This window comes from Moschus berezovskii, chromosome 22 (genome assembly GCF_049115385.1).
Source record: "Moschus berezovskii isolate FMDL1 chromosome 22, NW_MosBer_1.0, whole genome shotgun sequence".
In the NCBI taxonomy this organism is placed as follows: domain Eukaryota; kingdom Metazoa; phylum Chordata; class Mammalia; order Artiodactyla; family Moschidae; genus Moschus; species Moschus berezovskii.
In genome coordinates this window covers 16,092,697-16,109,813 of record NC_142481.1, presented here as the reverse complement: position 1 = coordinate 16,109,813, position 17,117 = coordinate 16,092,697, and the positions used below count along the sequence as shown (strand labels likewise).

Below are 17,117 nucleotides of genomic sequence, written 5' to 3'. Positions count from 1 at the left end.
AAAACATGAAAGTTTTTAGTGGGTTTCCTACTGATGAGAAATTTTTGTATTTCTCAGTTGCTTACTTGGTTATGTGTGTTATTCATTTAATATACCACCTGATTCAATTTTTGATATTTAAGAATCTTGCCTTTTATCTATGAGACTGATCTGATATAAGAACAGTGAAATAGGTCAGTGGAACAATAAAGAAATTTCAAAAATATACCCATGTATATATGAGAATTTGGTATTTGATAAAAATAGCTTTTCAAGTTAGTGTTACAAAAAGAATTTTGTAGAAGTTATGGATAATATTTGCATAATATTGGATTTTGGAAAAATCTTTCTTAAAATGACTGCAAAGCCAGACTCTATAATGAAAAGACTGAGATTTGAGTTCAAACTTTATCAGAAGCATTATAAATGAAGATGACATGTGACAATAAAAAGTGATGATTTGAGGGAGAAAAATACTTATAAAGCCTTACCACCTTATTTATAATGACTTCTATAAACCACTTAAAAGAAGATGCCAGTGTAATTAAAATATATGCAAAAATATATAAAAGGTACAAAAATTTATATGAAAATGCTCAATTTTCAGAGCCTTGCAATGTAGCACAATAATGAAGTACTCTTCACTTGTAGGGGCAAAGATTTTTAGAATGATGTTAGCCAGTGTGAATCAGTTTGAAGACATGTATTTCATGTTGCTGACAGGAATGTAAATTGATAAAAAAAAGTCAGAACCACTAGTTTCTCCCCTCTTTCCTTCAAGTAAATTCTTTAATTCCTTCTATAATGATTTACTTTCTCCTTGCAAAGGTGAAAAGGAGACATTTGCTTTCTTGATATTTTTCAGACTGGGAGTCTTGGTATGAGATCAAGGCATTATCTCCAAAATGGTACACTGATGAAGAGGAAATATCGCAGGGGGTGATAGCAAAAAGACTTACAAGTTATAGCCTTGAATGCTCCAGTTTCAGAGAAACCTGGAAATATGAGGCTGAATTTGAGCAGCATCAAGGAAATCAGGAGCGGCATTTCAGGCAAGTGGCAACTCTTAAGGAAATCTCTGCTGTGAAAAGAGACAACGAATATAATAATTCTGAGAGAAACGTTTTCTTGAAGTCAGTACTTTTAACACAACAGAGGGTTCCCCCAGTAGAGCAAATACATAAATTTGGTATTTTTAATGAAATGTTTCCCCGAAATTCAGTTCTAATTGAACATAAAAGATTGCATGCTGAGAAGGAATCTTTGATAGGTAATGAATGTGAAGAATTCAACCAGAACACATACCTTAGTAAAGATGTAGAAATTTCTCCTGGGGAGAAATCTTATGAAAGTAATGATTTTTCAAACCTCTTAAGTTTTCATTCATTACTTACTCAACATCAAGCAACTCATTTTGGAAAATCACCCCGTGGATATGATGAGTATGGCGATGCCTTTAGCTGTTACTCGTATTTTACTCAACCTCAGAGAATTCACAGTAGAGAGAAACCATATGCATGCAATGACTGTGGCAAGGGCTTCAGCCATGACTTTTTTCTCAGTGAGCATCAGAGAACTCATATTGGGGAGAAACCATATGAATGTAAGGAATGTAACAAAGCTTTCCGACAGAGTGCACACCTTGCGCAACATCAGAGAATCCACACTGGAGAGAAACCCTTTGCATGCAATGAATGTGGGAAGGCCTTTAGCCGTTATGCCTTCCTTGTTGAACATCAGAGAATTCACACAGGAGAGAAACCATATGAATGTAAAGAATGTAACAAAGCCTTCAGACAGAGTGCACACCTTAATCAACATCAGAGAATTCACACTGGAGAGAAACCCTATGAATGTAATCAATGTGGAAAAGCCTTCAGCAGACGCATAGCCCTTACTCTGCACCAGAGAATTCATACAGGAGAGAAACCCTTTAAATGTAATGAATGTGGGAAGACCTTTGGCTATCGCTCACACCTTAATCAACATCAGAGAATTCACACTGGTGAAAAGCCCTATGAGTGCATCAAATGTGGGAAGTTTTTTAGGACTGACTCACAACTTAATCGACATCATAGAATTCATACTGGAGAGAGGCCTTTTGAATGCAGTAAATGTGGGAAAGCCTTCAGTGATGCTTTAGTTCTAATTCATCATAAAAGAAGTCATGCAGGAGAGAAACCCTATGAATGTAACAAATGTGGGAAGGCCTTCAGTTGTGGCTCATACCTTAATCAACATCAAAGAATTCATACTGGAGAGAAACCCTACGAATGTAATGAGTGTGGGAAGGCTTTCCATCAGATCTTGTCCCTTAGGCTACACCAGAGAATTCATGCCGGAGAAAAGCCCTATAACTGTAATGAATGTGGGAACAATTTTAGCCGTGCTTCAACCCTTAGACGACATCAGAAAATTCATAATAGAAAAACTCGCTGATTATGTATAATAAGAGAACATGTAGTCATCACTTGGTCTTTATTAAATAAAAATCAATGAATTCTTCAGTTAGTAATTCTAATATGAATGTAGTAAATATGGAAAAGTCTCCAGTTCACAAGCATCCCTTATTTGAAATAACCTGAGTAGTAGCCATCTATTACTTTTGGATCTGTCGTATGCTGCATTTGAGACTTAACTCATCCTCAGTACATATCATTCTGATGAAATTATTTAATCAGGGAGAGCAGTGATCAATTATTTTCCTCAACCTAACTAGAAATGAGGGGTTTTCAGATGGCCCTGTCTAGACCAGTAGAGCCCTAGGAAAGTACTATTACGGGTAATGAGAAAAGGTCTTTTCTTTCCACACTGCCCCTACTGGAATTTCAAATGTCAAGGATTTGATAAAAACTCACCAGCAACCTTTCTGTTACCACGTAAAGCTTTCCCAAGATAAATTCAGTACAAAGGAATTGAAGATAATAGACAGAAATATGAGGATGTTGTTTGATCTGGATCCAGTCATGTCTGAAACCTACATCATCTTTGATATTTTCATTTTTGTGATCTAATAAATTTTCTCTTTTTTTGCTTCAGTTAATTTGATTTGAGTTTTTGCCTCTTGGAATTAGAGTCCTGACATGTATATCCTACGTTTGCTACACATGTGAAAAGACCTTAAATCTTTTATATGGCATAATTATTTATCCTGAGGAGAAACCTCATAACAAGTATATGAAAGTTAAATACACACCCTTCGTAAAGCTGAAAGAATTGTTATGTTTTATTTGTTGATAAAAAACTAATCTAGTATTTGTTTGTTTCACAATAAGAATTTTTAAAAATTCACATAATAAAACTTATTACCAGTCTTTCTCCTAGGGAATTAAAATCGTTTGTGGCAGTGACTTGCTATAGACCTTTAAAGAAATACTGGGGGACTTCCCTGGTGGTCCAGTGGTTGAGAGTCCACTTTCTAATGCAGAGAATGCGTGTTTGATCCCTAATTGAGGAACTAAGATCCCACATGCCATGAGACAACTAAGTCAGCATACCTCAACTGGAGAGCCTGCATGCTGCAACTATGAAACCCATGCCTCTGGAGCTTGTGCACCACAATGAAAGATCCCGCATGTCACAATAAAAATTTTTTTAAATTTATTTTTGGCTACACTGGGTCTTCATTGCTGTATGAGGGCTTTCTCTAGTTGCAGCGAGTTGGGGCTTCTCTTTGTTGAGGTGCTCGGGCTTATAGCGATGGCCTCTCTTATTGCCGAGCATGGGCTCCAGGTGTGTGGGCTTCAGTAGTTGTGGCTCACAGGCTCAGTAGTTGTGGCACAGGGGCTTAGTCGCTCTGAGGCGTGTGGAATCTTCCTGGAGCAAGGATGGAACCCATGTCCCCTGCATTGGCAGGTGGATTCATTGTTGTTGTTGTTTTGGGGCAGGAGAATTTGTATTCACTGCACCAGTAAGGAACTCCAATGAAATATTTTTAAAAAATAAAGATTGGCCAGCTAAGAGAATAATGGATCTTTCAGTTTAATGAATGTCTCTTCATCTTACAGGGATTATTTGATTTTCTACTTTCAGCATGGATTTAAACATTATATGATAGAATATAATAAGATAGAACTGTAAATGAAGTCATCTTTTGTGGGTGGGTTGTAAACTTGGTTTAAGAAGCTTATGGGTAACTTCTTTGAAACTGGAGATATTAGGTAAGACATTTCTGGCAGAAAGAATGAGCCATTTTCAACTAATGGTTAAAATAAAGCAGTTGGAGCCTAAAATTTTTAGAGTGTGAATCATTTCTATTCAGAGTAGTGAGGAACAGAAAGGTGTGGGGAATATATTCCTGTTTTATCTGAGTGGATATATGAAGATAAACTTTGATATGGAGACCTTACCACTTTGAACAGTTAGAACCAGTTAGAATCTTGGGCATTTTCTGGAGAGATCTATAAAAATAGATCAGGAAAATGACTTATGAAAAAGTGATAGATTCACATGTATATGTATATGCATGTAGTGAAACAACTACTAGTGCAATAATTTAATAGTCGAATTATATAATCAGTTTGGTTCAGTTCAGTCGCTCATTCGTGTCCGACTCTTTGCAACCCCATGAACCGCAGCACAGCAGGCCTCCCTGTCCATCACCAACTCCCGGAGTCCACCCAAACCCATGTCCATTGTGTCGGTGATGCCATCCAACCATCTCATCCTCTGTCATCTCCTCCTCCTGCCCTCAGTTTTTCCCAGCATCAGGGTCTTTTCAAATGAGTCAGCTCTCTGCATCAGGAGGCCAGAGTACTGGAGTTTCAGCTTCAACAGTAGTCCCTCCAATGAACACCCAGGACTGATCTCCTTTAGAACGGACTGATTGGATCTCCTTGCAGTCCAAGGGACTCTCAAGAGTCTTCTCCAACACCACAGTTCAAAAGCATCGATTCTTCTGCACTCAGCTTTCTTTATGGTCCAACTCTCACATCCATACATGACTACTGGGAAAACCATAGCTTTGACTAGACGGACCTTTGTTGGCAACATAATGTCTCTGCTTTTTAATATGCTGTCTAGGTTGGTCATAACTTTCCTTCCAAGGAGCAAGTGTCTTTTAATTTCATGGCTGCAGTCACCATGTGCAGTGATTCTGGAGCCCAGAAAAATAAAGTCAGCCACTGTTTCCCCATCTACTTGCCATAAAGTGATGGGACCGGATGCCATGATCTTAGTTTTCTGAGTGTTGAGCTTTAAGCCAACTTTTTCACTGTCACTCTCTTCTTTCACTTTCATCAAGAGGCTCTTTAGTTCCTCTTCACTTTCTCCCATAAGGGTGATGTCATCTGCATATCTGAGGTTATTGATATTTCTCCCAGCAATCTTGATTCCAGCTTGTGCTTCCTCTAGCCCAGCATTTCTCATGATGTACTCTGCATATAAGTTAAATAAGCAGGGTGACAATATATAGCCTTGATGTACTCCTTTTCCTATTTGGAACCAGTGGCTCAGATGGTAAAGCATCTGCCTGCAGTGTGGAAGACCTGGGTTTGATCCCTGGGTTGGGAAGATCCCCTGGAGAAGAAAATGGCAACTCACTCCAGTACTTTTGCCTGGAAAATTCCATGGACGGAGGAGCCTGGTAGGCTACAGTCCATGGGGTCACAAAGAGTCAGACATGACTGAGTGACTTCACTTTCTTTTCACTTTCTGTTGTTCCATGTCCAATTCTAACTGTTGCTTCCTGACCTGCATACAGGTTTCTCAAGAGGCAGGTCAGGTGGTCTGGTATTCCCATTCTTTCAGAATTGTCTGCAGTTTATTGTGATCCACACAGTGAAAGGCTTTGGCATAATCAAGAAAGCAGAAATAGATTATATATTATTATATATATATAATTATAAGATAATACTTATATCTAATAAAAATTTGAAAATTATTTTTCTTAAAGTGACAGTGAAGTAGTTCAGTAATATCCGACTCTTTGCAACCCTATGGTCTGTAGCCCACCAGGCTCCTCCATCCATGGGATTTTCCAGGCAAGAATACTGGAGTGGGTTGCCATTTTCTTCTCCAGGGCATCTTCCTGACCCAGGAATCGAACTCAGGTCTCCCACATTGCAGGCAGACTCTTTACCGTCTGAGCAAGACAAATTCCCTCTGAACAACTTAAGAGATTTGCTATAATTGAATACTTCAAACCTTGAACACAAACAAATGTAATGGTTTTAAAACACTTAAAATTGCATTATATCTAATTAAAATATATTGGTATTGTAAGCCAAATTCACGTCATCATTCCTTTATTCTCATTTTCTGGAGGTGTAGGAATATTTATTTTAATACTTTCTAAGGATTAAGTTATAACTTGTTCCAGAAAAGCTCCCCAGGGTTACTCTAAACTTCAGTTCAGTTCAGTTCAGTTCAGTCTCTCAGTCGTGTCCGACTCTTTGCGACCCCATGAATCACAGCACACCAGGCCTCCCTATCCATCACCAACTCCCGGAGTTCACTCAAACTCATGTCCATCGAGTCGGTGATGCCATCCAGCCATCTCATTCTCTGTCGTTCCCTTCTCCTCCCGCCCCCAATCCTTCCCAGCATCAGAGTCTTTTCCAGTGAGTCAACTCGTCGCATGAGGTGGCCAAAGTACTGGAGTTTCAGCTTTAGCATCGTTCCTTCCAATGAACACCCAGGATTGATCTCCTTTAGAATGGACTGGTTGGATCTCCTTGCAGTCCAAGGGACTCTCAAGAGTCTTCTCCAGCACCATAGTTCAAAAGCATCAATTCTTCGGTGCTCAGCTTTCTTCACAGTCCAACTCTCACATCCATACATGACCACTGGAAAAACCATAGCCTTGACTAGATGGACCTTTGTTGGCAAAGTAATGTCTCTGCTTTTAAATATACTATCTAGGTTGGTCATAACTTTCCTTCCAAGAAGTAAGCATCTTCTAATTTCATGGCTGCAGTCAGCATCCACAGTGATTTTGGAGCCCCCCAAAATAAAGTCTGACACTGTTTCCACTGTTTTCCCATCTATTTCCCATGAAGTGATGGGACCAGATGCCATGATCTTTGTTTTCTGAATGTTGAGCTTCAAACCAACCTTTTCACTCTCCTCTTTCACTTTCATCAAGAGGCTTTTTAGTTTTTCTTCACTTTCTGCCATAAGGAGTACATCAGGGTTGTATATTGTCACCCTGCTTATTTAACTCTAAACTTACTTAGGCCTAAAGAAAAAAAAAAATTACTCAGACCAGTGATGAATTCACTGATTTTTGATCTAAGTATGGTACCTGATTTCTACTCCAAGCTGATATCAATCCAAGCCAGTGATTCTGTTTTTACAGTTAAACTTCACTTATTGTTGTTTTTAATATTTCTTTGGCTGAGCTGGGTCTTAGTTGCAGCATGCGGGATCTTCAGTTTTCGTTGTGGAATACAAATCCTTACTTGCAACTTGTGGGATCTAGTTCCCTGACCAGGGATCAAACCTGGTGCCCTGCATTGAGAGTGTTTCATCTTAGCCACTGGACCACCAGGGAAGTCCAGGTTAAACTTCACTTGCAATGTTGATAAAATCTTTACACCCATTCATGTAGCACTGGTGTTTTTACTTTACACTCTGATTTTTTTTTTTTTTAAGGATGAAAGGTTTGGGGGTTTTTTAATTTGGTTTGGGGGTATTTACGTGGTTTTAAAAAATAATAGAAAGAAGTTGTTTCTACCATCCAATTAATTTCAAACCCAGAATTCAGATCATGAATAGCCAACAGTGATCCCACAGCACCTAATTCATATTATCCCTCTTCTGAGACTTGAAGTCCCAGTCGAGTGAGAGGTGGTTCCAAGAGGCTGCTGCTGCTAAGTCACTTCAGTCGTGTCCGACTCTGTGTGACCCCATAGACAGAAGACCACCAGGCTCCCCTGTCCCTGGGATTCTCCAGGCAAAAACACTGGAGTGGGTTGCCATTTCCTTCTCCTACACTCTGATGTTGTTCCTCATAATGAGGTACTAAATTTTGTTTATCTGCAGCTATACAACCCATTGTCTTATTGTGATATATTGGCTTGATCTTATAACATTATTTCATGCCTTACTAGTAGTTTGTAGTTGTTAGGACCATCTAGAGATTTCCTACCCTAAGAAGATGAGAGTTTGAGTCTGGCTGTTAATTCTCTTTAGGATATGAACTAATTAATTTAGGGCACACTGATTAAACCTTTTCCACTTGGTTGAGTTTGATCAATGGCAATGAACTTTTGGATTTCCTTTTAAATCTGGTTATTGTGCTGAAAATATGTTTCTGCTCTGTTACAGTTGATGCAAGTTTTGCTTGTCATGTATAAGATTTTCTTTATTTACTCTTGATTAAGCAGAAGGTTTGTATTTGTGTTTATGTGTGTGTGTTATTTAAAATTTTTGTATCAAGTGCCTACTGTGTGCCAGGCTTTGTTCTAATCCAGCCTTTAGAGAGAACAGTTTGCGTGTTTAACAGAATTAAACAGACAGAAATCCTTGCCTTCATAGAGCTAATTTCTAGTGAAGAAGATAGACATTTAAAAAAATAAGGAAGTCTTATACTATGTAAGAGAGTAAATTCTAAGGAGAAAAAGATGAAGAGCTGGGTGATCAGGTTGCTATTTTATATTGTGCAACTGAAGAAGGCCTTTATAAAAAAAATTTGGTTGAGTTGGGTCTTAGCTGAGACATTCAGTATCTTCATTGTTTCATGAGGATCGCCTGGGCTCTCTAGTTGAGACATGCAGGCTTAATTGCCCTGCATCATGTGGGATCTTAGTTCCCCCAGCAAGGATGGAACCCTCACCCGCAGCATTGGAAGGTGTATTCTTAACCACTGGACCACCAGTGAAGCCCCTCACTTTCTTGATAATGGCCTTTGACACACAAAAGGGCTTTTAAAAAGTTTTTATGAAGTCCATTTTACCCAACCAATGAGATGTGAGCAAAAGAGATGATTAGTATTTCTGTGCCTGCTTCTTCTGCCCTTCCTCTACTCTATTACCTGGGATAGAATGAGAATTTTAATATTCACCTTTGCCCCAAAGATGGAAACTACTTGTTCAGGAAGACAGAGCTATCCCACCAGTCCTGGACTGCTCACCCCTAGATTCTTATATAAGGGGGAAATAAATGTATGATATTTAGATCATAGTATCTTGCTGTCTTTGTTATATCAGCTTAATCTATACCCTAACTTATACAAGTCCAGTGTACCATATATTACCATTTTCTGTTCTTGCCCTGGTAAAGCACCATGATCTGCACCACTTCTTCTTGGTCCCTTTTGGTAGTCCCTTCTCCTCTGTATTATCAAGGGGAAAAAATCATTTCCTTCCCATCCATCCAGTTATTTAGCTTATTCTGGCCCCAAGATATACACTGAATACCCCTAATTCTAGAAAAGTTGAGCATATAATGGGCGTTGGCCAGAGGAAGCCATTGCCTTGCCTTGAGTGGCATCTGGGGTAAAGACTGGTGAGAACTGGTGCTGAAAGTCCCCCTCCACCACCACCCCCAGGCGTCCAACACCCATGAAAGACTGTAACGGTGCCATGGGTTGCCCTGGCATAGTGTTTCCTCAAGGGTTTCCCTCCTATTTGGGACATAAGGTGTGCCTCATCCAAGAAGACATTCTCATTGCTTCTGCAGCCCTGACAAGTTTTTTTTTCTCCTGCTCTGCTTGGCTTGAGACAGTGATAACAGGGAAAATGAGCCTGTCAAAGTTGATCATTTAGCTCTGAATCTCCTTATAATGCAATAAACTACCAAAACTAACGTGAACTGATAGCTACTTGGCTTATTGGTTCCCCTTGGACAAGCATCATCTGAGCCCTCCTCTCCTAGGAGGATCCTTCCACCTGTGGAGCCTGACCCCTTTCTCCCCATCTCACCCCCCTCCTCCTCTCCCCCTCACCTTCCCCACTTCTCCAAACGGAGCTCACTCCTTTCCACTTTTTTTTTCTAATTTGAATTTTTATGTATTTATTTGGCTGCACCTTGTCTTAGCTTCTGGCATGCAAACTCTTTAGTTGTGGCACGCGGGATCTAGTTCCCTGACCAGGGACCCAAGTGATGCAGTAGGGGTGGGGGTTGCTGTTTTGGAAGTGCAGAGTCTTAGCCAGTGGACCACCAGGGAAGTCCACATATCTAATTTACAGTAGTTAGCAAAGTATACATAAATATGGCACTCTGTAAACAATCATTAAACAAAGGTGATGAATATGTGCTTGTTTATTGCTCTCCTTTGTATATTTAAACATTTTCATAATAAAAACTTTTTTAAAGGCATAAGTAGATAATTTTCTTTTTAAAAGACTTTTAGAGAAGGTTTAGGTTTACAGGCAAATTAAGAGGAAGTTACAGAGGTTTGTCATATACCCCTTTCCCCTGACACATGCATAGCCTCCCCCACTGCCAACATTATCCACCAGAGTGGTACATTTGATACTGTTGATAAACTTACATTGACACATTCTAATCACCCAAAGTCAGGAGTTTACATTAGGGTTCACTCTCTGTGTTGTACAATATATTTATCCATTGTTGTATAATCATACAGAGTATTTCACTACCTGAAACATTCTCTGTGATCCACCTATTCATCCTGTCACCATCCCTCATCCCTGGAAACCGCTGATCTTTTTAGTGTCTTCAGAGTTTTGCCTTTTCCAGAATGTCATATGATTGGAGTCATACAGTTTATGGCTTTTCTTTTTTAGATTGCCTTCTTTAACTTCCCTGAATTTAAATTTTCCTCCTTGTTTTTTCATGGGACGATAGCTTATTTCTTCTTAGCACTGAATAGTATTCCATTGTCTGAATATACCGCAGTTTTGTTTATTCCCTTATGAAGGTCATCTTGGTTGCTTCCAAATTTTGGCAATTGTGAATAAAGCTGCTATTAACATCCATGGGGGGACATAAGTTTTCAGCTCATTTGGGTAAATACCAAGGAGTGATTGCTGAATCAATGGTAAGAGCATGTTTAGTTTTGTAAGAAATTGTTGACCTAGCTTCCGAAGAGGCTGTTTCATTTTGCATTCCCATCAGCAATGAATGGTGTGGCTTATCCTTGTCAGTGCTCTAGATTTTTAGCTATCCTAATAGGTGTGTAGTGGTATCTTCTTGTTTTAATTTGCACTTCCCTGATGACATATGATATGGAGCATCTTTTCATGTGCTTATTTACCATCTGTTATCTTTTTTGGTGAGGTGTCTGTTCAGGCCTTTTTGTCTTTTTAAAATGAGATTGTTTTATTACTTTGATTTTTAAGAGTTGTTTGTATATTTTGGATAACTCCCTTGCCAGATATATTTTTTGCAAATATTTCTGATGTGCAGCTTGCCTTCTCATTCTCTTGACATATTTTTCCTGTTTTTGAAATAAATCACTTAAAATAAGTAGTATCATTAGGGAAAATATTAGATGATATACACAGGAATAAACCAGACTACTCCAGAAATTAAATTGTTTTTAAGTACTATTTATGGAGAAACGTGTGTTGTTGTTGTACAGTTGCTAAGTTGTGTCCAACTCTTTGTGACCCCACGGACTGCAGCACACCAAGCTTCCCTGTCCTTCAGTGTCTCCCAGAGTTTGCTCAAACCCTTATCTATAGAGTTAGTGATGCCATCCAACCATCTCATCCTCTGTTGCCCCCCTTCTCCTCCTGCCCTCAATCTTTCCCAGCATCAGGAGAAAAGTATAAACATTTTTAAAGATCTTATAAATAGGTGTACTGTGAAACATTGTTGCCTACCATCTGGTTCTACCAGGATTAAGTCACTGGCAATTGACTGGAAGAAATTCAGGACAAAAAACAGGGGATAAGATACACCAGCCCTATAGTCTTTGCAGGGGGGTCTTCTCTGGTCCCCACACGGGCCACCAAAATGTTGACCTAAAACAGACTGCCAGATGTTTCCCCAGATGGGTGTATTCAGGATCAGCAGGGAATTGCAGTTTGGGTCTGCAATCATCATGAACCTTATTCAAGAACCGGCCCCCCCAACAATGGCAATGGAGGGGAAAAGGATATTGGGAGGGCTGTAGTAAACAAAGCTAGGCAAGAAGAGTCTTGCTTCCTGTTGAGCTCTGTCATTGTGGGGTTGTGGTGTGAGAGCTCCCCCTTCTGGTCTCCTGACTCTTTAATCAAGGTTTCTGTGTATCAGTGTTTAACATGTTGAACTGGTGAACACAAGACCCGCTGGCCATCAGAGTCATGCTAAGCTCATAGATCTCTTTCACAGAAAGACTGGGCATCTCAGTCAGCTCCCTCTGCACTGTGCTCGGGGAGGGAAGGGGCATGGCTTGTTATGAACTTTTTCTCTTGCTACAGTCCTGTAGAACCTGTGAATGTAAGCCCTGCTGGCCACCAGAGCCAGGTAATCAAGATTATGGCAGCAGCCACAAAATCTGGGACTCTAGGTGTGTGCACAAGCTCCTTTCTGGGAGATGCCAGCAATGTGGAGTGAGGCAGGGGGCTAGTGCAAATGTGGACCGCCAGCCTTTCTGCTCTTTACTTCAGTAGACCTCTAGAGGTGTGTGAAATCAGAAGCCTGCCCCTCAGGCTGAAGCTTTCAGATAAGCAAATAGGCCTCTTTCACCGAAAGCCGGGGTGGGTGCCATTCTGCTACCTCTGTGCTGTTTCTTCTAAGAGTAACCAGTAATTGTTTCTGTTACCGAAGCAAACTTTGGTCCACTTGCCTGTGCACAGTGAAGCCCATCTTCTGACACTGGCTTGTGGTGAAGTAAACTGCAGTATTTATTGGTGGGCGCCCAGCAAGGAGTCCAGGGCAGCTAATGCTTAAAAGACCCAAACTCTCCAAAGGCTCTCAGGGTAAAGTTTATAAAGACAGGGTGAGGGAGGGGGTTTGTGGGCTGTGTGATCAGCTTGTGGACATTCTTCATTGGTTGGTGGTGTGGTAATTGGGAGTCAGCACCATCAGCCTTCTGGTTCCAAATAGTTTGGACTCTACATGCTTGTGGGCAGTATACAGTTAACTTCTTCCACCTGGTGGGGGTTTCAGTCTCTGCAGACAGGTCAAAGGACATGGCTCAGAATATTATCTATAATCCCTGAGGAAGAACTAAAGATCCTTGACTTTGTTTAATGGCTAAAGTATTTTTGTCTTGCTTGACTTTTCCTTTCTTTCTGCATTTTCTCACTTCTTTGATTAAATTTATTCCTTGACTAAACTTGTTCTACAGACAGAAGGCAGGTAGAGGACATAGGTGAAGGTCTATCCTGGGAAGGCTTTATAGGGTCTTGCTTGGTTACTTTTCTCTGTTTGTTATAGTTCAATGGGATCAGCAAACTTAAGCCCTTCTGGCCACAAGAGCTGGGTGATCAGGGGGTGTACCCTGCAGCCATCAAGAATCAGGGCACCAAATGTGTGCACAAGTTCCATTCTGGGAGATTCGGGCTACCTGGAGGGAGACTGAGGGAGAGCATAAAGTTAGTGCCTGCCTCCCAGGTTTCTGGAGAGGATTACGGTCAGCCCTAATATATGTGTTTAATTAGAAGCTGGGGGAATTCCCTGGGGGTCCAGTGGTTAGGACTTGGTGCTTTCATTGTGGTGGGACTAGGTTTGGATTTGATCCCTGGTCAGGGAGCTTGGGGCTTCCCTGGTGGCTCAACGGTAAAGAATCTGCTTGTGACGCAGGTGCTACAGGAGACACAGGCTCAATCCCTGGGTCAGGAAGATCCCCTGGAGAAGGGAATGACAACCCACTCCGGTATTCTTGCCTGGAGAATCCCACGGACAGAGGAGCCTTGTGGGCTACAGTCCATGGGGACACAAAGAGTTGGACATGACTGAAGCAACTTAGCATGCTAACTTAGCTTAGCTAAGATCCCACAGGCTGTGTGGTTCAGCAAAACAAAAAACAACTGGGCCCTCAGGCCGCAGCTGTGAAGATAAGCTAACAGGCCTCTTTCACAGAAAGACTGGGCATCTCAGTCTGCTACTTCTCCACTGTACCCTGGGGTGGGTAGCTGGTTAATAAAAAACCTCTCTGTTTATTACAGCCCTCTGGGACCTAGGAACATAAGCCCTGCTGATCATTTGGAGAGTATTTCGGTAGGCATTGGGGACGTGTTAAATTAAGTACCTGCTCCTCAGGCTTAAGCTTTGCAGATTGGCTCCTTTCATAGAAAACTGGATACACATTATGTTGTAGGAGGGAAATGTCACCATCCTGGAACCTCCAGGAGTCCTTAGGACAGACTGCCAAGTGAGGGTCCTTGGCTTCATGCAGGAAAGAATTCAAGAGTGAGCCCAGAGTAAAGGGAAAACCAGTTAATTTAGAGAGATACACCTCCCATAGGCAGAATGTAGACCGTCTTAAGTGATAGTGGCCCTGGGGCATGGGGTAGTAGGTTTCCCATCCAAGTACTAACCAGGTCTGACTGTGCTTAGCTTCCAAGATCAGACAAGATTGGGTGTGTTCAGGGTGATATGGTCATAGACAGGCTGTAGGTTTTTATAGGTTAAGGAATTTCATAGGCTAATGAACGGGAGGAACATCGTTGTTATTTTGATGTAAGGTGAGGATTTCCCAGGAATTGGACCACTGTCCACTTTTTTGGTCTTTTATGGTCCAACTTAGAGTTTGTGCAAGAGGGAGTAATTTTTAGTATTATAGTGAAGGTAGAATGAAGTAAAGGTCAATGACCAGACTGTTCTCAAAGCCACCTTGATTTTGGCCACTTCCAGCCAGTCTTTATTGTATCTAAACAGCTGGGCCCCTTCATTATCTGGAATTTGTGTCCTGCCGCTTTCACTGCTGTCTCAATTAGGCTCCCTCTGTGCTGGGCCCTGGGAGGTAGCAAGGTGGGTCTGCTGGAGCCCTTTAAGAATAGTTTCTCAGTTTGTACTATCCTGTATGTCTCATGAATGCAAATCCCACTCGTTGACTTTCAAAGCTGAGGGTTTGAGGGATTCATCTTAGATGCAGGTCTTAAAAGTTTGGATGCCAGATGTGAAGTTCAAATCCTTTGACCCTCAGGGAGAAGCTCTGGGTTGTGAAGTTTCCTCCCAGTTGTAGGTCACTGTGCGAAGGGTGGGGTTTATGGTGAAATTGTCTCTCAGCCTCTCCTACCTGTTTTGATGTGTGTTTTTTCCTTGTTTATCAAATGTGTGGCAGTTCCTCCTCTGGTTTGGGGTTTCTTTTAGAGGAAATTGTTCTGTGTGTAGCTGTAGATGCATTGTGTCTGCAGGAGGAGGTGATGAGTTCAGGATTCCTGTATGTTGCCATCTTAAACTAGATCCTCGTCCCATCCTTTTTCTCGAGGGATTGCGCACGTCCAAGTTCATATCGCTCGATTGACCTGTCTGTCCTGTGAAATCTTAGAAGTAAAACAGACTTTCTTCATTCTTCCCCATTTTCTCTGTTCCCTTTAGTTCCAGCTGACAGTTTTTCTGTTGTTATAATCCCATCTGTTCCTGGCTCCAACTGAGATGGCTGATTAAATCCATTGGTAAACTATAAGTGTCCAGCTACACTCTTGGTGTTGCCTCCAGAACTCATTTTCTCTTTTTTTGCAATGTGGATAGACTGAGAATTTTCTGAATGTTCAAGATCTGGTTCTTTTCTGCTCAACAATTCCTTTATCTCCCTGTCCTCTTACATTTTATAATAAACCTTAAGAATAAACTAGGCTACACCTTCAACACTTTGTTTAAAAATATCCTTACCTAATACAAGGTTGTCACTGATTTCCACAAAGCATGAGAGCAGTCCTGCCAAGTTCTGTCACTTTCTATTAATTTCCTTTGTTCCAGTTTCTAACAGCATGTTTATAGAACTCACTAGAATCACCTTTAACAACTGTCTTTCTACCACATATGCATGCACCTGTGTCTACCGACAGTCCCATCAATGCGAACCAGGCTTTTTCATACATGAACCTCAAAACTCTTCCAGCCTCTACCTATCACCCAGTTCGAAAGCGACTTACACCATTTTTTTTAATGGGATTTTACAGCAGCACTTCTACTTCATGGTGCCAGAATTTGTCCACATCAGTCACTTTCCAGCTTAAATTTATTATTATTTCCCTTTATCCACTGGATAAAATCTAACCTTTCCTGTACAAAATGCTTCATCATTTGGACTCTGATTACATAAAGTTATCTCTGGACTCCATAAAATTTTCTTGCAGTCTGCATAAATTCCACTCATTCTGCCACTTCTATGCCACTTCCCTTTACCTCAAATTAAAATATGTTACTGTATTCCCAGTTAATATGGGGTTTATTTAATCTATCTATTCAGAGAAGGCTTCATGCCCTCCTCAGAGCTAGGTCAGTTACTTTCATTTGCTCTCCCAAAGCTTTCTATTGTCTTAAAAATATATATCTTTTTCCATTTAAAATAATTTTTTGAAATTACATATGCTGTTTGTAGTATTAAAAATACACATATGTGATTTTTATTATTATTTTAATATAACTTTTACATAACTCCCTTTTATCCTTATCTCGAATCCCTTCAAACTCACCATGTCTTTAAGTGTCTCCTTTTAACAAAATAAAATGCAAATGTTACTGTTTTTTGTTTCTTTTAATTTACATAAGCAAACGGCACAACAGACTTATTAAAACTTTTTTCACTCAGCAAAACCATGTCTAGTTCTTTTGTTTGTACTGCCCCATAATATTCAACTGATTTTATTTGACCATTCCCTGAGTGAAGGATACTAGATTGCCTCTAATCCCACCAACAAATTTCACTCCTCCAACACCATAACAAACAAGACTATGATTAAAATTCTTATACATATGTCTTATGGAAATGTAAAATTTTCTCTGGGATATATACTCCAGAGAATGAGATTACTATATCATAGGTTTCAGTTCAGTTCAGTCGCTCAGTCGTGTCCGACTCTCCGCGACCCCATGAATCACAGCACGCCAGGCCTCCCTGTCCATCACCAACTCCCGGAGTACACTCAAACTCATGTCCACAGAGTCGGTGATGCCATCCAGCCATCTCATTCTCCGTCGTCCCCTTCTCCTCCCGCCCCCAACCTTTCCCAGCATCAGAGTCTTTTTTGTACTTAATTTGACCAAAAACTCTCCACTAGGTATATTCCTGCTAGTAGTGTATAAGAGTTCCTCTTTCTCCACATTACCACCAACCCTTGGCATTATCTAACTTT

The 17,117-nt window shown here is 40.6% G+C and overlaps 1 protein-coding gene across 6 annotated transcripts in view; it reads left to right on the top strand.

Moving 5' to 3' along the window:
* The window catches only part of ZNF527 (zinc finger protein 527), a 39,715-nt gene extending 22,898 nt beyond the window's left edge, over nt 1–16,817 (top strand). For 4 of the 6 annotated variants that reach the window (XM_055410811.2, XM_055410810.2, XM_088830868.1 and 1 more), the window contains exon 6: nt 845–6,938. In XM_055410811.2, the coding sequence (XP_055266786.2) occupies nt 845–2,418 (1,574 nt within the window). In that variant the 3' untranslated portion in view covers nt 2,419–6,938. Of the gene's footprint in view, nt 1–844 lie in introns of all 6 variants that reach the window. The other 2 variants (XM_055410815.2, XM_088830869.1) reach the window with 2 other exon arrangements.
* Nucleotides 16,818–17,117: the final 300 nt, after the last annotated feature.